This window comes from Phocoena phocoena, chromosome 5 (assembly GCF_963924675.1).
Source record: "Phocoena phocoena chromosome 5, mPhoPho1.1, whole genome shotgun sequence".
Lineage (NCBI taxonomy): Eukaryota > Metazoa > Chordata > Mammalia > Artiodactyla > Phocoenidae > Phocoena > Phocoena phocoena.
In genome coordinates, this window is record NC_089223.1 from 22671907 (window position 1) to 22693898 (window position 21992).

The 21992-nt window shown below is 39.8% G+C and overlaps 1 protein-coding gene across 5 annotated transcripts in view; it reads right to left on the reverse strand.

Annotated features, from left to right (window-relative positions):
* Positions 1 to 21992, reverse strand: part of INPP4B (inositol polyphosphate-4-phosphatase type II B) — a 353066-nt gene that overhangs the window by 239684 nt on the left and 91390 nt on the right. For all 5 annotated transcript variants that reach the window (XM_065877996.1, XM_065877994.1, XM_065877993.1 and 2 more), the window contains exon 5: positions 5996 to 6046. In XM_065877996.1, the coding sequence (XP_065734068.1) occupies positions 5996 to 6046 (51 nt within the window). The remainder of the gene's footprint in view (positions 1 to 5995; positions 6047 to 21992) is intronic.

Sequence of the window (21992 nt, forward strand, 5' to 3'; positions counted from 1 at the left end):
AAGACATGGCCAGTCTGTAGATGAAGAGACAGGAACCCATGGGAGTTAACTGGCTTACACCTGGTCACAGAACTAGTTAATGTGCGGAAGCCAAGTTAGGATCCAGGTTTCTTGCTCTTCAGTCTAGAATTCTTTCATCCCCCTCACGCTGTGCCTCATTTCCAGGACAGGTGGCAATTCCCTTTCCTTCTGACAGGCTCCCTGCCCGCACTCTGTACGGCTCTGACCTTTCTTGCCTGCTCACGACAATGCAACACTCACCATTATCATTCCGGTGCAGGCACCCAAAGCAGATGATCATTAAATTGCTAGATGTACGATTTCAATCATTCACCTGGCTGGAGAGTGATATCAAGCAGGGTGGAGAATGCAGGGCACCTGTCTCAATCCCTGGCTCTGCTCTACGCGGAGCGTACAAATAAACCGTTCATCCTGCCTGCCCTGGTGGGGACTCAGCGCAAGTCACAGACATCCAGAATGCTCAGCAGGGTTGCACACCTGCCTGAAGCAGGTCCTCAATGGTCTCGTTCCCCTGGTACTACACAAGGATCCAGAGGAAGTGCTCCTCCATACACATACCTCCATCACCTACGTTCATCTCACAAAGCCTTTATTCAAAGTTTAGGTTTCCTTTATACTACAGCTTTCATGGATCTCCCAAGTTTTTCCAAGTACTGTCCAGAGCTGCATTATCCAGCATGTGCACTAGTTTGTGGCTACTGTGAGTTGAGTTGTGTTCTAAGTGTAAACACAAATCAGATTTATAAGATGTGATATGAAAAACGGAGTGTGAAATATATCATTACTGATTTCTGAATTGATTACATTTTGAAATGATAATACTTCACATATATTGAGTTAAATAAAATATTACAACTAATTTCACCTGTTTTCTTGTTACTCTTTTAAAAGCATGGGCTGCTAGAAAAATTTAAATTACATATGTGGCATGCATTAAATTTCTAGTAGACAGTGTTGTTTTTTTATTTTTAATTTTTATTGGAGTACAGTTGCTTCACAATGTTAGTTTCTGCCATACAGCAAAGTGAATCAGTCATACGTATACATGTAGCCCCTCTTTTTTAGATTTCCTTTCAATTTAGGTCACCACAGAGCACTGAGTAGAGTTCCCTGTGCTATACAGTAGGTTCTCATGAGTTATCTATTTTATACATAGTGTACATATGTCAATCCAAATTTCCCAATTCATCCTCCCTCCCCTCTTGGTATCCATAAGTTTGTTCTCTACATCTGTGTCTCTACTTCTGCTTTGCAAATAAGTTCATCTGTACCATTTTTCTAGATTCCACATATAAGCGATATTATACAATATTTGTTTTTCTCTTTTTGACTTACTTCACTCTGTATGACAGTCTCTAGAAGACAGTGCTGGTTTTTGAGGGTAAATGGAGATATCCATAATACTCTGACATATTCTCATAAAACTATATACTGGAACTGTGGTGTAGGTTTTAAAAGGTCTTTGAAAACCAGAAGTTTATATGGTGAGGCAGGCTGATACACAGCATCTCCTGCCCATAACTTACAGGATGGGCCCCTTTTCATACTTTTGTACAGGTACTGTTTCTTCCCCCTCTACCCTAACAGGCATGGTTGTGTGGTTTCCCACTCTATAGGAAGGGACAGGGGGTACGTGAACTATATGCGCTGAAAAAATACATGACAAAGAAAAAACTGAGAGAATATCTATTACAACTTGATGAACAGTCCGAAGAACACATTAAAATGCAATTTAGGGCAAAGTCATATATTATAAAATTACATCTTTACTATGAATATACCTCACAAGGTCTCAGAGCACAGACTGGTATCTGCTTGACTAAGTCATCACCAAAGGTGTGGTTTCATCTAATAGATGCTGCTGAAGAATGCAAAGAAATGTATAGAACATATTTGAAAGATTTATAATAAAAAATTTTAGCTGATTTTTTAAATTGGAGTACTTAGTGGCTAGAGTCCGTGGCACACTGTAATGGCAGAGCCATTACCTGCTCTATGTTCTTGGCCAAGAACTTAACTTCTCAAGAATTTTTTTCAGTGTCCAAAAAAATATTTCGGAGGAGTGATGAGATGTATATTAATCAGCGGTACTTCACAGCTGCTCAAGGCGTGACAATTTTTCTCTATCCCAAATATCACGTGCTCTGAGGGTGTTAGAAAAGCCAAGGCATGCTGACTTGTTCTTATTTAGACCCATTCTTATCATGCTTGAGATTTAGTTTGGTAAGATAATTACCATTTTATTGATTTCTGATGTGTCATAAAATGTACTCGATTCTTACCATGTTATTGCAATTATTTTTAGACACCCCCTCCCTTTTTATTCTGGTGCTTCTAAAAAAATATAAGATGGCTGGCAAACCAAAATCATGGTATGCTTCCTAATGCATTCAATACATATATCATGATTTGCTAATTTCCGGGCACAGAGCTAGGGCTATTAAAGTAAACAAAATATACATGATCTTTGCAAACAAAATATACATGATCTTTGCAATCAAAATAAACTAGTATTTTGTTAAACCAAATACTAGTTTAACATCTAGTAGGAGAGTGGAGACATTACTAATATATAATACCCATTCTGCCCAAGTTGCATTACTAATAGCATCTTAATTTTGTTTAAATGGGAATTGTATCCCGATTCCCTTCTACCCAGGGACTCTGATCGTCTCAGTGATCATGTAAGTGGTGGGACAGTTGGCCCTCTGTACCCTGGGATGCAGAACCACTGATATAAAACCCACAGATATGCAAAGCCAACTGTAAGGGACTTGAGCATCCATGGATTTTGGTAACCGAGGAGGATCCTGGAAGCAATCTCCTGAGGATATTGAGGAACGACTGTATACCAATTGAGTTTTCCTTTCCAGAATTGAAGGAACAGGATGAGTTGCTCAGAATCTTTTCAATTTGGAATGTGATGCCTGGAGGTGTAATGGTCAGACTGTACAACACTTTAAGAAAGGAGAAGCAGGACAATGGACAGAGCCTGGTTGCTTTAAGTCCTTTTGAGTAGCTGGAGACTTGGGCAATTTCCCCATGACTTTTCTTAACATGAGAAGAACAAGTCTGTTACCTACTCTTCATCCAGTTACTTGCTTCTGAATGCATTCCTAACTGATACAATAGACATGTCAGAGAATGCCCACTGAGAAGTTTCTTTTGGTCCAGGAATTACAGATGAGTCTTTGTCAAGGATGAGGACACAAGATAACAAATGTTCCACATTATAAGTTCAGAAAACCTCATCACAGTGCCTAAAAGGAGCCAGTTTAGAGAAACTGGTCTATTAGTAACCACAACACAGCCAGTTCATATAAAGGCAGTGTTGGAAGAGAGAGGTCAGAATTTGGGGAGGATACAATTTAGGAAATGAAGCGGATCTCTCTCTTCATGACCACCCTCAGGAAGACATCTCGATCTCCAAGGCCAAAACCAAAGTCATGGGAGTATGGACCCAAAACATGACTTACGAAGCTTGAAGGTGTCCAAACCATCTCTGCCTCTGCTGTGTTGGGAACTGGTGATTGTGTCTCCTTTGAGAATCATTGATTATCTAGTACCCGATGCTGCTGGGGCTCATAGAAACGGTCAGAAGAGACATGGTTCAGCCAGAACCAGATCCCCCATGATGGGAAAGTATACAATGGGAAGGGGCCTCCAAGGCCTCCAGAAATACCTATATTTGTGCTCACAGGAGAGCCAGCATTTCACTCTGCCACAAAGAGAACTCGGGCAACATTATGCTGAGAAGGATCAAAACCAGCATAAAGGGCACCACGCCTCATGGTGGGCAAGCACAGAAGGAACCTCTCCCCCTTCCTTTCTCCTGAGCAACTGAGCAATGAGAGGAGGAAAGTGTGAGAACGGACCCCCTCCCCCCACCACAAGTTGCTAGAAGCGCAGAGATGTCTACAGCCTGTAGCGGGAAATGGTGGAGGAGAGGGTGGAAGAGAATAATGTAAAACCAGAGAAGAGACTCAAGTTTGAAAATGAATAAGATGCATTCCGTTCCAAGAACTTGAATGAGAGAAAAAATAGGGGGGAAATTCATACAATTAGACCAAGATGTCATTAAAATCTCAAGCAAGGGGGATTTAACACAGAGAAATTGTGGGAGTGAGCAGTTGGAGGAAAATAATTAAACCAGCTCATCTTTCTTGAACCTCAAAAAATAAATGGGAATTAAAAAAAAAAAATGATTAGCTTATTAAGAGTTATAAATTTCATTTTTTTTTTTTTTTTTTGCCATTTGCAGCAACATGGATGGACTTGGAGGGCATTATGCTAAGTGAAATAAGTCAAAGAAAGACAAATACTGTATGGTATCACTTACATGTGAAATGTAAAAAACACGACAAACTAGTGAATAAATAAAATAAGAACCAGACCCACAGATACAGTGAACAAACTAGTGGTTATCAGTGGGGAGAGGGAAGGGGGAGGAGCAAAATAGGGGTGGGGGAAAAGGGTTATTATGGGATTATATGAAATCATGTGTGTGAAACGTTTGAAAATTGTAAAGCACTATAGATTTTTTTTTTAATTTAAAAAAAGAGTTACAAATTTCAGAAGGCCTTACATTATATGAAGGAACTGTAAAGGGTGTGAGGACGGCTTGCACTGGCGGTTCTAGTTTGAAGGAGGACGTCTGAGTGGTCATAGGCAAAAGGCCTGTGACCCAAGTCCTGAGCTGGGAGAGAGCACCACTGGGCAGCCCGGCAAGGAGACTGCATGTGTCCTGCAGGGAGAGTGGCCTGAGGCTGGGAGGACTCGCTGGTTCCTTGGGAGAAACTCTAGCAGCCCAGGTAGTCTTGGCACCAAGATTGGCGGTGGAAGTGAGAGCTGCATGTGTCCTGCAGGGAGAGTGGCCTGAGGCTGGGAGGACTCGCTGGTTCCTTGGGAGAAACTCTAGCAGCCCAGGTAGTCTTGGCACCAAGATTGGCGGTGGAAGTGAGAGCAGCACAAGAGGCTGAAGAGACTGGCAGGAAACAAAGCATGAAGATTCATTTAAGTCAAAGAGAGTTATTCAGCCTGTTCCAGGAAGAAACTAGAAGGCTGCGTTCGGCATGAGAGAGCACGAAGTACCCTTTTCCTTCCCCTACGCTGAGAGATGCAGAGGTGGCTGACTCACTTCTCAGCCAATGCAAGGCACGCTTTCTGGAGGGTTCCCTTGGCAGGTTGGGATGACAGCTGTTGCCAATGAGGAAATGAATGCTACCTAGTACAAGGCTCCCCACACCCACCGGAAGAAGGTTGCCAACTGCCTGTAGGATTTCAGGGAATTTCAAATAGGCCTTTCAGTTGGCAGGGCCTCTTAGACTCAACTTACTTCTGGACTTTTTCCACCTTTCTGAATGCAGGATCCCAGGGACCAGCCTGCTGGGCTATTCTTCAGGAGCCTCCATTGCCTACTGTAAACTTGTCCAAGCAAAACTACCTGTTACTCTCTTGCTCTTCCAACTTGTAAAAGCTTGAGATGCCATGGCGCAGATGCAGCAGGAAAACCTCAGCTGGATTTTCCAGCACTGGCCTGCACTTCGGTGGCAGCTTCTGTTTCAACCCACCCTACAGTGTTGAAGCGGCTGGATGCAGAAAACATCACAGTCCTACGGCTAGTCAGTCCTCTGCGTCCTTGCGGAAGCGGTCGAGCTCACACCTGCAATTTCCCAGCCTCCTGTTGGTCCTGGAATGTTGGCTCCGAATCACATCTCAGTTACCTGCAGGGCAATTTCTAGACTCATCTCTAGCCAGCTGAACTAAATAAGAATTCACTTGAGGATGATTTTCAGGAGACTAGGAATGAAGTCCATGCAATTCCACAAATATGTGACCGTGTCTCCTTGCAGGTCACACTCTATTAATTTAACTCAATTTTATTTGTCAGCTAGAAGGCAGGAGGCCAGAGAAAACCCAAATGATTAGCTTAGAAGTGATGTGTGTGCCTTTTGGAAACAAAAGAAACACTTACCCCAACCTCTGGCGGGGGATCCTTATGTTCAGGGAGGACACTTGTTCTAACCTAAGGAGAAAAACAAACATTTTCTGTATGACTTTGGAGTAGAAACCAGTGCAGAAGCTTCACACAGGTGCTGTTTGCATTTTCCCTCATCTGGCATCAATTCAGACTCTGTGGTTAATCATTACTGAAGGTACCTGTGTATGACATCCACTGTGGGCAACAACGATGCTATCTTTTTATAGTTCCTGAATTTCCTGAGGTTCTTAAGTAGACAGAGCTCATCCCATCACTCCTTGTCAAATACAGAGATATCTGGGCTTTAGGTGAATCACTTTTAATCTCCTTGAAAAGCAAAGCTCAATTCAACATTCCAGGGAAAGGACAGAGTTGGCATAGAGAATGTCATTAGATGAATGCTTATAAATATTTATTCTCTTTTAGGATATCTCTCTCTCTTGAGAATTCTGGGCCAAATTGTGATATACCATCATCTAGATTCCTTTGAAAACTAATTCTCGATTGTGGGAGAGGATAATAGTGTAAAAATAGTCATTTGGGGAAGCTTTTCATATGTTTAAAAAGCATTCCTGGTGAAAAATCAACTCCTTAGATGATAAGTAGACATATTTCTTCTAGTAGGTGGTGATCCTCAACCCTGGCTGTACGTTAAAATTACCTGGAGACCTTTCAAACTACCTGTGCTCTTTCCTGTCCATGGATATTGACCCTAATGTACAGTTACGAGTCTATGGTTCTCTATTTAAGAAAAAAGATGTTTCCGATAAAAAGAAGTCACAATTACCTTTCTCACTTAAGAAAAAGCTAGCAAAAGCAGGAAGAAGACATAAAACCTAAACCTAGTATATCTAAATTTGAAGTAAGGATGAGATAAACAAGTTAAATGAATACACAGCAACATGCAAGAACACTGTGTTTAACTGGAGAGCAGAGGGCTGCAGGGAGGGATGGGAGAGAGGAACCCAGGAACATACAATGGACCAACATTTTAGGGGGTCATTTTAACATTTAAAGGTCATTTAACCTTTGGAGGTACAGCAAGGGCAATCATACTTCTTTGTTTCTTTATGACAGATCCAGCATTATCACTTTTACAATTTGTCAGTCATTATGACTCAAAATTGTTCACCATTATTTTGTCACATAAAATAATGACAGGAGAGACCCCAACAGAGTAAACACAATTTACAGAACATGCTCAGCTCAGGATTTCATGACAGACAGCTCACTGTTTAAGAGCATTTCCAGGTTGGTGGCTGCATTAACGTTCTTTGGTCCAGAATGTTCAGAGGTACCCTTCAGTCTCATTATCTGGAAATCATTATCTGGCCTCAAAGGATGAGGAAGCTTGGAAACTATATATTAATATATAGCATGCTGTAATGGACCATATAGTGTGTGTGTGTGTGTGTATAGACTATATACATAGCATGTGTAATATACACACACTATACACATATATACATATGTATACTAGAATAAATTATATACAGAGTGAATAAATTATATACAGAGTGAATAAATATTCACATACATGCAACTCATACACACACATATACATGTGTACATCGTTTGAAGAAAATATTTGATATCCAAATAACATTACGCAAAAGGATATATAAATACAGTATATGTATATATACATGTATAGACTATATACCTAGTGTGTGTATATACACACACACTATATACATATATATATATCAGAATGAACTACATATATAGGGAATATTCACATACATGCAACTAACACACATGTATATATGTGTATATTTATATGTCACCTTAAGAAAATATTTGACATCCAACTAATATCATCCAAAGGGATATATAAATACAGTATGTGTGTGCGCATATATATACATATATGTATATATTTATATAGACTATACACATAGTGTGTGTATATACGTAACACTATATACATATATATACCAGAATGAACTATATATACAGTGAATAAATATTCACAAACATGCAACTCATACACTAATGTATATGGGTATATTTATATATCATTTTAAGAAAATATTTGACATCCAAATAACACCATCCAAAGGGATATGCTTGAATTTAGAAATAAAGTGAAAGAAGTCCGAAACTGTTAAACATATGTAGGACTGCATATAGTGTGTGTGTGTGTGCGTGTGTGTGCGTGTGTGTGTAGACTATGCGATCTAATGTTGGACAAAGGTAGAATAATAGTGACAATTCCTGCAACACCGTCATTAAACTCCAAAATTTAAATTGATTTTATCAGTATAACATTTACTTCTTAAATGTTAAATAAATATGAATAAACTATATAGAAAAAAAGATTTTTAACACAAAGGTGTATACTATGAAAAAGTCTAAAGATATTCACAGACTGGTTTGCCATATCCAGTGTGTGCGTGCGTGTGTTTGTGTGCGAAGGAGAGAGAGAATGAATTTCACTTTACATAATAAAAGTATTTTTGAAAAGTACATGTACATCACATTTTATTAAATCATGGCATGTTTAAATCACTAGCAGAGCTCTTGATTTAGAGGAACTGAAAGACAAAATTATAAATCAATTTAAAATTGTATAAAGTCAAATTTTTATAGGAAATGTTTGATTAAGTCAGCATGTAGGTACAGTTCTAAAACCTTGATATTTAAGGTCAGTACTACTTATGTTTAGCATATAGGTTACATATCAATGATGCTTTTCTTGCGTTATCGTACAACACTCTTCACACACAAACTAGGTGGCAAACACTGGGTTTGCCAGTGAATAAGGTCCCATTCCTTCTCTTCAGGACTTCAGAGTCTGGTGGGCAGGACAAATGTATGAATAATCCAGGACAATGTTGTAAATTCTATAATGGAAATGTGAGCATTTTCTTGTCTGCATTCAGAGTGAAGAGTAACTAGTTCAGCCTGTAAGTGTCAGGAAAGCCTTCACAGAAGAGGTGGTCTGGGTTTTGAACAACGCGTAAGAGTTTTAGGTAAAGAAGGATGCGACAAACTAAGCAAGGTGTTATGTATCAGGCATGCAGCATGGAGTCATAAAAGCCCATCTGTGTTTGGAAAAGAGTGAGTATTCTGATGATTCTATAACATGGGGGCCTCTAGGGATGTGACAAAAGCCGACTGTGTTTGGGGAGAGAGGTTGGGAGCCATTTGTTGTAGAGGTCCATCTATCATGTCATAGAATCGGAGCGGTACGCAATTTCTAGGAAATCTAGCAAGGCGTTCAAGTAGGGGAGTGACATGATCGGAGCCCCTTGAATCATCCCAACTCTGCCCAGACTCACGTCGGAAGAATTATTTAACCTCTTTATGCCAGTTGCCCTTTGCCTTTATGTCCGCTATCTTTAACATGGGGTTAATAAGAGACCCCATAAGTTGTCACGAGTATGACATCTTTTCAGCACTTAGAACAGTACTTAACACAGAGAGGGAAGGGGGAGGAAGTGAGAGAGAAAGGGAAGGAGGAAGAGAAGAAGTGAGGGGGGGAGGGGAAACAAGAAAGAAGACAAAAGGGAGAGGGAAGAGATGACAGAGGAAAGATGGGAGGAAGCAGAGAGACAGGGAGACAGGACCAGAGGGAGGAATATGTCACTGAAAAAAAAAACAAACATAAATAAACCCTGGACAGATTTAGCTGAGACCTCTTGGTGAGAAAGGGATGAAGCAATGGCTGTCACTGTAGCATCTGGAATATTCCAGTTCATCGGCAATGTCATGCCTCCTGAGATTTACTGGCCTTCCTTAGAAATTCATTTTCCCTTTTTTGGTCTTACTAGCAGTTCTTCTCCCTGTTTTTCTTCACCATACCCCTCCCTTTCCCCTGTCCCTTCCTGGAAGATAAGAATGTCTGAGTTCTTATAACTTCCTTTTGTCTGGATTTTTATGATATCAAATAAAGCAAGAAAGATCAATTACTAGAAGAGGTCATGTAGAAAATTATATATCCCGTCTTGAATATTTCTTAAGGTTCCTGTAAAACAAATTCATTTCCTTCTCTATCAACTTCATAAGCTCAACATTCTATGCACTAAATTTACCCTGAAAAAAATAAGAAACAACCAAAGGAAAATCAGGTAGCATATAGTGAGTGACACTCTTTCATCAAATCCTTATAGATTAGTTCATAAACTTTGTTTCCAAGCAAGAGGCTACTTGGGCTACCACTGCAGTGGCTGAACACAGCACTCCAGTCCATGGGAGACAACTTATTAAAAGAGTCACCCTTGCTACAAAGAGGCTGGGCACAGCTACCCTGAGCCAGGGAGGAGGATGATTGCTGTACTTTTCATAGGTGAGTGGTGCTAGGATACCGTTGGGTAACCAGATCCACAGGGAGGCCGTGCTGCCATGATGCTGTGTACCAGGTTGTCCAGGCCTGGACCTCACTGGCAGGTGAGGAAGCAGCAGCCTTCCCCTGGAAGGCGGAATGGAAGATGTTGGCAATAATGGAGGAATACCTCGGGGCAGGGCGAAAACCCAGGTTCTCTCCTCAGACTATTGTCATATCTGATAAGATCTCTGATAATGAATGTGTCATTGAAACACATACCTTTTTTCTAATAAAGGCGTTACTCTTATTCTTTCTGTATCTCAAATTAAAATATATAATATCATCACGTTTACTTGTTCCACTTGGAATGAGATATAGAATTGCCTTAATATTCAAACACATGGAAATCTGACTGCAACAGAAATGTTTAGCCCTCTTGCACAATACGAATTTTTGGAGAGGAAGCTGCTCAGTCAGGATTATATTCCCTAGGATGCCTTGTACTGACAGATAACCATGTAACTAGTTCCTATCAATAAAATATAAGTGATGTTTGCCGCACCTAAACTGGATTTTTCAGAAGTGGATCTAGAATGCCCTCTCCGTTGTCTCTTTAGGTGACTGCAGAGCTGCACCTGGTCCCAGAATGACCACATAAAAGAAAACCATCCACCATCCATCACTACGAGTATTAGGCTATCAAATAATTGGTTAGCTTTCTAGTGCTGTGTAAAAAATAACAACAAACTTAGCTGTTTAAAACAACATTCACTTATTAGTTCACAGTCTGTATGTCAGAAGTCCAGGCCTGGTATGGCGGGGCTCTCCCATCCAGTCCTACGTGCAAGGCTCAAATCAAGGTGGCAGCTGGCCGCATCCTCATCTGAAAACTTGTCTAGGGAAAGGTCAGCTGCCAGCTCCCGCAGGCTGTTAGCAGAACTCAGTTCCTTGCAGCTCTAGCACCGAGGTCCCTGTTATCTTGATGGCTGTCAGCTGGAGGCTGCTATAAACTCTTGGAGGCGGCCCTCGTTCCTTGCCGTGTGGCCTCCTCCATCTTCAAATCCAGCAATAAAGAATCTCGTTTGCATCAAACCTTCTTGCACTTCAGATCTTCAGATTATGTAAAACATGTACATGGGGTGGTACCTTGGGGCCATCTTATAAGTCTGTCCACCACAATGATAAGAGCTAAACATCCATTGTGCTGAGACACTGAATTTTGATGTTTACATTTGTTTCAGTGGCCAGCATAACTCAGACCTCCCACTGGTTATAAATGAAATTTTGAATTCAGCTTATGGCTATGAAGAAATGAAGCAAAATAGGTCATATTAAATTCGAATTCAGTATTCTAATGTCAACAAACATGCATTGACTACTTATTATGACCCAGCCACTATTATAAACACTGGCAATCTCAGAGATTAAGAAGGCATCGTATTCCTATAGGCAATACTAATAACATGGTTAAGAGTCAAAATATGCAATAATAATTGTTAAGCATTTTCAATTGTCTAAAACCTATCAGCCACTCAGATACTGATTTTCCAACTGTGGATGGAGAAAGTGATCCATGCACAAATGCCAACAATTTAGACCACAGAATATTAGAGATGGAAGGGGTCTTAGAGCTAACCTAGGAAAACTACCTACGCAATGTGCAATTCTTATCTGAAATATGCCTGAGAAGTACATTTAAAATTTCTCCTTGAACATGTTTAGTCTCTAATTTACTATCTCACTAATTAGTACGGGAGAGATAGTGTTACAAACTCACATACCCAAAGGCTCCAAGCAGGTTAAGTTAATGAAAGAAGTGAACTGGGTGTAAGAGACAATAGGGATTGTAGAAGACTCTGGAAAGTGGAAATCACATGCCCAGTCTATAAGGAGCAGCAACTATCTAGCTTCAGATGATAAAAAATTCCCAAGAAAAAGTTATTCAACTATCAACTGTGGGTAAAGCCTACTTCCTTTGCAGATGGGCTGTGACCAGCATTTACTTACTTTTACCAGAAATGGGCCTGGTAAATGAGGTGGGTGGTCAAAGCAGGTCCAGTACTATTTTAGTAAAAATAAATAAACAAATAAAAGTGCTACCCTAAAACAGTTGTTCTTAATCTTGACAACACATTGGAATCATCCGGCATAATTTTAATGCCAATTTCCAGGCCACATTCTAGAATAATTACATCAGAATCTCTGAGGGAAGGGTCTGTTCCAGCATCAGTGTTTTTCAATGCTCACTCCCCACTTGATTCCAATGTGTAGCCAAAGTTCAGAACTACTGATCTAAAATAAATGAGCTTTTTTGAGTGTGAGCCTCATAAATTCCAAATCCTATACAAGTTCACAAAAAGGCACTGTGCAATGGTCAAGGGGTAGAATAAGTCTTCTTTTGGAAAAGATTTTTTTTTTAAGTTAACAGAATGTCAGAGCTGGAAGTGATCTTAAACATTATTTATTGGGCAATTTTTCTTAAACTCCAGTGTACACACTCATCACCTACTGGTCTGTAAGCTGGTCAGGAGGATGGTCTTGAGGACTGTCCCTTAGAAGCCTGTTATAGAAATGCAGAATCTCAGGCTCATTCCAGACATACTGAATCAGAGTCTTCATTTCATCAAGGTCCCCATGTAATTCATACGCATGTTTGTGGTCTGGTCTAGAGTACTTACGAGTGAAACAGGTCACAGATGAGAATGGTAGATATTCGTTTGCACCTAAACACACTTAAATAAGTAATGGGATTTATTCTTCTGGTTATGAAGGTAATTAGTCACTTTTTTAATGTCAATCATCTGTAGAGCTCCAGATAATATTTTCTTTCAGACATGTCTTTCCTTTGTTATGCTTTGTTACATCATGTTATGGGGAAGGGGTTGCTCTTGTCATCAAGTCAGGGATTGACTTGGGACAGAGCTAGTCTGGAATTCTAGTAAGACTCGGTGTTGTAGGCTGAATCTCCACTTCCCCAACCCCTCTACCCGCAATCCCACGCTTCCCCAGTCCCAAATTCATATGTTGAAGCCCTAAGCACCAGTACCTCGGAATGTGACTATCTCTGGAGACAGGGTGATTAAGTTAAAATGAGGCCACTAGGATGGGGCACTCATGCAATAGGACCTGTAACTTGGGTGGGTGGCCATCTGCAAGCCAAGGAGAGAAGCTTCAGAAGACCTCATCCCTGCCAACACCTTGATCTTGGACTTCCAGAGTCCAGAAATGTGAGAAAATAAATTTCTGTTGTTAAAGCCGCTCAGTCTGTGGCACTTTTTCATAGCAGCCTTAGCAAACTTAGCCACTCAGTCTACTTGTGTTGTAGGGTATGGCCTTCCGTAACTTTCAGCTGAGAGCCTAACTGGTCTTTGCTCCTCAGTCCTTGAAAGGATGCTGGAGATCCTTAGATGTCTCAGTGTACCGCTTTTGTACTGGGCCTCAGCTTCAACGTCTGGCAAATGTCTTCAGAGACAGACCAGCCATGAGTTTGAGTCCCTTCTCTTCTCTAAGTTTGTCATTTCAGCTACACATGAAAACCAGAATCTCTGCTGGGTTCTGGGCCTGGCAGCTGCCACCTTGTGTTTAGCAAAGACAGATGCTCAGACTTCTAGCTACAGAGACAATCCGTAATCGCCCCCAGGTGAGAGATGGCTTTTTAGTCCCTCATTGTCAATTCAACACTCCCTCTAGGGCTGTGGCTCATGTCTGGTTTTGGTTCCTTTCCCTGGTTTCCTAAACACTGTGAAACCGTGGGAGGTTTCACTCTGCTTTATATAAGCTTTTGGCCTGGTTCTTTCGCCTCCTGTCAAGGTCAGGATTCAGCGATTCTCTTCTGAGAAAAAGTGCCCATTGATTTGAGGTCCCTGAAGTCTCAGTTTCTCAGTCCATCCAACACAACGGCTGAAAGCTCTGCTACTTTCTCTTCTTCTAAGGAGCAGCAGCCCCGTGTCCAGGCAAATGCCTGTTCTTCAACCTACTCTCAGAATCACCAAATGCCCGAAGAGGAAAAATCCACAGGCTCCTGATAGCTCCACTCTGAAACGTCCTCCTTTCTCTGGAATTTTAGTTTCGCATGTTGATATTACTGTCACAGCTTGATGATGTTTTCAAACGTGATTTTTATAACACGTTCGGCTTGTTTCTAGGTGGTGTCAGAGGGAGCATTGCTTGTTTCAACTGCCACATCCTACCCAAACTAACCTTTGTAATATCTGAAAGTTATCGCGAAGCTAAGGGATCTTCCAAACGTGATTAAGAGGTGAACAATGATACTCAACAGAATGTAGTAGCTAAATAAGATCGGAGAGGGCAAAAGGTGTCATTACCTGTTGGGCTGTCTGTTAAGTCTTCGATACACCAGTTACAAATGGATAACTACAGGTAGTTCTCTTCATAAAAGTAGAGTTAACCCTGAAGCCTGAGCACTAACTAAAAATAATCCAATAATTATTGAGTGTGATGTGCTATCTTGATCTTTACCAGGTAAACGTGATCACCTTTCACATGTCAAAACATATTATGCGAATGATATACACAAGAACATTCTAGAGATTCCCAAGCCAAATGAGACCACATTAAGAAAAGTGTAAGCACTCTTAGTTTGGATGTAATCGTAGGAGTTTTCCATTTCTCTAAGGCAATGATGGTCACACCACAGCCCTCTGGTCACATCGGTCCCTTTATGTTTAATTGGTGGCCCTTTAAGACTACTAATTTCACTATATGAATGCACCATTATGCTAAATTCTACCAGTCATATAGGTGTCATGTGGTTCTTTAAGTTAATGGTGACAGCAAATGTGGCTCCAGAGTCACATAACTCTGGGTATCCCTGCCATTACCCACATTTTATTCCATTTCCCTTTCCAAGAGAGTCACTGAAAGATACAGGATCGACCGAAAATAAGAGATGCTAAAACTGAGGTCTAGTTTTCATGAAGTCAAAGAGGTTTTTCTACCTCTGTTCTGAGCATAAACTCTTCTGTCTTTCATACTCTTTACCTCTGGAGCCTCCTGAAAGGGACACTAGCCTGGGAAAGGCAGCACTGGTCAGACCCCATCAGGTATCTTACACTGCATCTCATAGTCAAGTCTTGTCCTGGGCACTTACCTAAAACAAATAGGACAAACCTCCAAAGAGCTGTACAAGTTAAAACCAAATTTTTTTTTCAGTGTTAATAGATATTTAGCTATTTTTAAAACTGAGGTAAAGAATAAAGGACCTCTCTGCACTGCAGAAACAGAATCTAAAAATGTGTTTTAGAGGCACTGAAGACATTAACTAATAATTTGCTAAACAGCTGCTCATTGTAAGTTGAGAATTCTATTCCTGCTGACTTCAAAAGCCTCACATGAGAATATTATTAACATTTCAATACACAGAGCATTCGACTCAAATATCATGTATCCATATTAATAGATTTTTGGTCAGGTTAAACCTCCATTACTGCTTTCATTCCTCTTCCTCTATTTCTCCACAGCTCCAATATACAAAAATAACTGTACCATCATTCTGAAAAATGGAAAGAGAGTCAATGGGAACTGATCTCTTGATCCCAGCACTAGACCTGTGTTGAATATGTGCTACCCTAGAAAGAAGTAATACAAACTTATAATTGATAAATAAGGATAATGGAATCAAAGGAAATAACTATACTTCCTTCGCCTATGGGTTAACTATTTCAGAGGCACATGCGTTAATTTTTTTACTTGTATTATCTCACTCAATTCCTATAGTTCTGTGTTGTATTGTTCTTGTTTGGCCCATTTTACAGATGAGAGAAGTCAGTTTCAGAAAACTGGAGTAATTTGCTCACTTCAGTAGCAAGTTACAGATCAGACACGAAATGGTCTGCTTTCAAAGTCTGCACCCCTTCCATGGTGGTGTGCCTTTCTGAGCCCAGCTGGTAGTGACTTTAATTGTCTTCCCTAGGGCTGCTTAATGAGTTTTAAAAACCAAAAATCTATTGGCCTCAGGGAATAGAAACAGACACAGTTTATCACGTTGCCAGACTCAAAAACACCATCCTTAAGGTATTAACAGCCTCCAACTAAGACCACAGTCATGAGTTAATGAACTAGCCTTTAGACAGAGAACAGTAATATCTACACAAGCACATGTCTATTACTCTGTTGCTCAGTGAAAGTCATTAGTCCCAGCACTGTACGGCTAAATAATTTCTAGGTGGCTTTAAAACAAAATTATTGCGATATCACTTAGTATTTTAAGAGATCATTTACAACCCAGGCTTTTGTAACCCCAGTCAAAAGAAGATCACAAAAAAAAAAAAAAAAAAAAAAAAGAAGATCACCAAGCCCTGGGTAAAGATCAATTGATTTATATAATCAACCCACAAAGCATATTTTTTGACAAATTGGAATATAATGGTGTATACCGGCACAGAGGGAAGGCTTTTGATGTAGCTATCCGATGAAGTGCTGTGTTCATCTTCAGGCAAAACTGGGACAATTCAGCAGCTCCATTCTATCATCACCCTAGTTTCTTTCTCTATGGAATTCCACCAAAGTATCTAATAATTTATTCCATCATTGGGTCTGGGCACTGGCTGCACTTGAGAACCACCTGGAGAAGCTTTAAAAATTCTGAGGCATTATTTACACTCCTTTAAATAACCCGTTTCTAATCACTCAGAGTTTTCGCTGCTCTCTCTTCTCATTTACTCTTCAAAGCAACCTAATGAGAAAACTGAGGCTCACACTTTCGGTACCTTTCAACCTGCCTGAAGACAAAACGTCAAGATAAGTAACTTTCTTCCCAGGTTACGTGGCTGGTATGTCAAAAAGCCAATGTCTCGACCAGAATCTTCTGTATTCCCAAACCAATACTTTCAACACTTCCATTGTCGCGTTGCCTGCAGCTCGGGCTGAAAGGATATTACACTTCTACTACAGTGGACTGAAGACAATCTGGGCAAATTGAAACAAAGTTCGCAGTTTCCCCGCAGGGGGAAATGTGACTGTGGCATCTCAAACAGGAACCAAGGACAGCTCTTCTCAAAGAAACGTTATCATGCAGTGGCCAGGGTCTACTGCAGGACGCACTCAGGGTTGTCTTAAAAGAGCAAAGGTGTCAAACTGAATGCTGTGAGCTCTTCCTAGGAAGGTAATACTGATGAAGAACACTGCCTGTATAGAAAAATGTATTTAACGTTTCTGAAGATTGATTTCCAAAATTGGGGACACGATCTCATCAAGTTGAGGGCACCTCGTACTTTAACAGACCAGGTGCATACTGAATCCTGTGACATGTGAGTAGCAGCTGGGACACGAAACGCCTCTAGTTTAGGTCTTACTCAAACCCCAGATCAGCAGTTCTCTAATGGGGTCCAGTCAGGGGATCTGCAAGGTCAACACCATTTTCATAATAATTCTAAGACAGTATTTTACTTTTTACTCTCATTCTTTCACAGATGTACAGTTGAGTTCTCCAGATGCTACAAGAATTGTGATTTGCCTACAGACTGAGGCATGACAATGCAGTTCTCCCCTATTAATCACACAGTCAAGAGACTTACACACATGTAAAACAATGCCACTCCCTCAGTATATTATTTTTAGTTTTCCAAAATACAATTTATTTTCAAAAGCATGTAGTATGTATGTTAACATATAATGGGTTTATTATTTGCTATTGTAAGTGAATTAATAAATATTTTTAAATTTTCTGAGTTTCATTTCTAATGTAAACATCCATGGTCATTAAAACCTACATAAACAGAAGCCCTTTGGGATTTGAGATAGCATTTAAGAATGTAAAAGAACCCTGTGACCAAAGGTTTGAGAAATACTGCTTCTTCCTCAACATCTGAGACTTTGTGTTTCACATTGTCTATTTCACAATCTTACCATTGTTAACAAGATTTTTGCTGTAGAATCTCTTTAAGAGATGGATGTGATATTTACTACAGGAACCCACTAATCCAGCCGATCTGAATCCCTATGGTTCCTTTAATTTGCTTCTCCCATCTCCCTGATGCCTTTGCCTATATTGATCTTCTGTCATTCTAAGTATGAGGGACATGGTTGTGAACAAGGAATAATCACTTCATAGACTTACATTCTAGCAACAAGAAGAGATGGAAAATATCAAAATGGGTAAATTAGTAACTATGCATGGAAGTAAAATAAGGTAATGGTATAAAATGTTAATTGGAAGGGGGTATTTTACATATAATGGTGAGGGTGAATTTCTCTGAGCAGATGATTTTGATTAAGACCTGCTAAAGAAGAGAAGCCAGTTCAGAGGAAAATAAGGGGGAACAGTGTTGCAGGCCAAAGCAACATCAAGTGTAAAGGCCCTGAGGTCACAGTGTCTGAAAAAAGTAGCTGAAGGAGGAAGAAAGAAGAGGGAGGTAGATTCAAAGGAAGGGAGGGCTCCGGGAGAGTAGAGTCCTCATTCTAATTACAATGGGAAGCTCAATCAGGGCTTTGAGCCAAGAAGTGATGTGATCTTTTTCATGCTTTAAAAATACTACTCTGATTCTATAAGGAGGACAGACTGCAGAAGGTTAAGAGTGGAAAGGGTGAACAATTAGGAGTCATTTGCAAATCAGAGTTTTATTACCACCACTTTACTTTTCTAGTGTCAGGCTCAAGCTAGGTATTTAGGCTTTAGAAGGATAATCATTAGGCTGCCTTGAGTCATTTAATTCATTTCTGAATATTTACAGAAAGCACTTTGATACTGACAGAGAAATAAAGTTAGTATATAAATTTCCTGTATGTGTAATTACATTAATCTCTGAGGATAATAATGCGCAACTATCATAAGAATATTTGTGGATGAATAATTATTGAAATACACTTAGAGCTAAATAATAAATGTACTATTTACATCCTATTTACATTATGGATATTAAAGAGCAGCACAGCTCTTGAAATAGAAGAATCTTCAGAAGCATGCTACCTTAAAAGCGCAAAGGACCTCAATTCCCTGAAAAAAAAATTATAAACAAACTGAGTGATAACAGAATTGTAATTACTAAAGAAACCCCTATGAATAGGATTGTTTATTAATGGATTCAGGCTTCTGGCAGGTACCTGTGACAGTAGAATTTAGAGAATATCTTCATTGTTTCATCTTTGCATCTGAACCATATCAGCAAGCAATGATTCAAAGACCCATGAACAGCAAATAATGATGGATGGACAGAAGATCACAAAAGGGAAGAACAGCACCTTTAATTCTGAAACCAAACCCCTTCTTTCCAGCACAAGATACCTATTAACAGGACTTCTGAAAAGCATCTTTCCACATACGCATGATTTTGCACATCATAGGGCCTGACTTAAAATATACCTTGGAGGAGTTTAGGATTAACATATACACACTACTATATATAAAACAGATAATTAACAAGGACCTACTGTATAGCACAGGGAACTCTACTCAATATTTTGTAATAACCTAAATGGGAAAAAAATCTGAAAAAGAATAGATATATGTACCTGTATAACTGAATCACTTCGCTGGACACCTGAAACTAACACAACATTGTAAATCAACTATACTTTAATATAAAGTAAAAAAAATATATATATATATACCTTGGAAATCCAACTCTGGATTTTTTAAGTTAAAGCTGTGGAACATTCTTCATCTGCACTGGAGCTGCCTGTGAGATGGCTCTTTCATTTTCTAATCAAAGTTTTTCTGTCTTAACCAAAGACACACACATCCATATGCATGCATACTTGCATTCAGTAAAGCAATTTGATTAAAACTATAACTATTCAACAAAGGCCAAAGTATTCCTATCCCTTCAAACCATTCAGAGCTTTTAAAATATATCTTCTCAGACGTCTAAGGAATTTACTGTCTCAAGGAGACATTTAAAACCTAGAATCTTAACTCTGAAAACTCTTAAACAGTTGGAGTGTTTCCGCCACTTACGATGCACGTTTGTGCTTAAGATGGGTTTACACTTGGTATTCTTGCTGCCTCAGCGCATAGAGAGGCAGGCTAATTGGAGCTAATGAGTTCAGGCACTTAAGAGAGAACCGTTTAAAACTAACAGCACTAAGATAAGTCCACTCACAGGGACAAGGGGCATTTTCATAAATTTTTTTTATCAGAAGTTGTGCTTTCACCTTTCCTACTTCTTAAAGTGAATTTTCCTTTGATGCTGTCAGGAAGAAACTTGCAAACATTCTCAGATAATGGTGCTCCTTCTTGGCACTGGATGAGACCACAGGTAAGGAAATTCAGGTACTTTAGTCATACTGGATAGCATTCTGCCTTTAAGAGCAGCGGGGTGCTCAGAGGCTGGGGATGGGAGAAGCTACGACTTATAGAGGGTGCCAATTTCGGTGGTGAAAATACTCTCACCCTGGCCCGCTACAAGCTACCACTCAGGATAACTGATCGTGTAGGTGGGAAGAGGTGTGGACGATCAGCTCTCTGCAGCTGACGGAAGCAGGCTCCGGCACCCCACCGTGGGGTCATGGCAGAGAAGTCGGCACAGCAGAGGTGCTTGGGACCCAGGTCAACTGAGATCTCAGTGTGCCGTGAGCCTGACTACAGCCAGCTCGGGCGTCTATTCCAGGAAGAACTGAGTGTAATAACCACTATATTACCATGAATAATTTGAAAGTAAAATCATCCTTAGTCTCATATCACAGGGAATAAAACCGTATCTCAGAAGCCAACAATTTTTTTTCTTTTTCTTTAATTGAAGTATAATTGATTTACAATGTCGTGTTAGTTTCAGGTGTACAGCACAGTGATTCAGTTCTCTCTCTCTCTCTCTCTCTCTCTCTATATATATATATATATGTTTTCAGATTATTTTCTTCTAGGTTATTACAAAATACTGAGTATAGTTCCCTGCGTGATACCGTAGGTCCTTGTTGTTTCATATTTTTTATGTAGTAGTGTGTATCTGTTAATCCCAACCTCCTAATTTGTCCCTCCCCCTCCTTTCTCCTTTGGTAACCATAAATTTGTTTTCTATGTCTGAGAAACCAATGATTTTAATCAAGTTTAAACTCAGGGGAACGCAAATATCTGGCTAAGAGGTGACCAATTCTATCTATTCAATCAGATTCCCAGTAGCTGCTGAGAAATTCTTTTAAAATCAATGGAAACTTTGGCCATGGGAAAGATGCGGAAACGCACAAAGAATCTGGCTGACCAGAATTGGTCTCATGACATATCTGGGCTCCAGGGTCAGTTTTAAGTGCCCTGGTAGCTAGTATTGGGATGCTACAAAATGTTCTCTATCTTTAGAACCTCTGATTGTAAACTTTACAGGCCACAGACCATGTTATGTATTAGCATTTAGGAAAGTATTTTTACTGAAATGTACCACAAAGTTGGGAAAAAACCCTAAGGTTGTCAGTATGTGTCCTAGTCCATAAACAGGCTTATTCATATCTAGGACTTTTATTTGAGTCTAAACTCTTAGGAAAATCTTCCGTTAAGGAATTTTTAACAGTTGTTTCAATTAAGCAAACAAAAATTTCTTTAAGGGAATTAACCATCCCAATAATTTTGCTTCCTTAAGAAAATCTAAATTTTAGAATAGCTGTCTTGTACAAGTTTTATTTCACAGCTTATTCCAAACCAAGGTATACAATATGACAGTTTGTACTTATATTATCGTGTTTCAGGGACTACAGACAATTTTATATTTAAAAAAAAAGACATTTACAGCACCATGAGACTTTGTTTTTGGCTTTTTTTCACTTTCTTTAAAATAA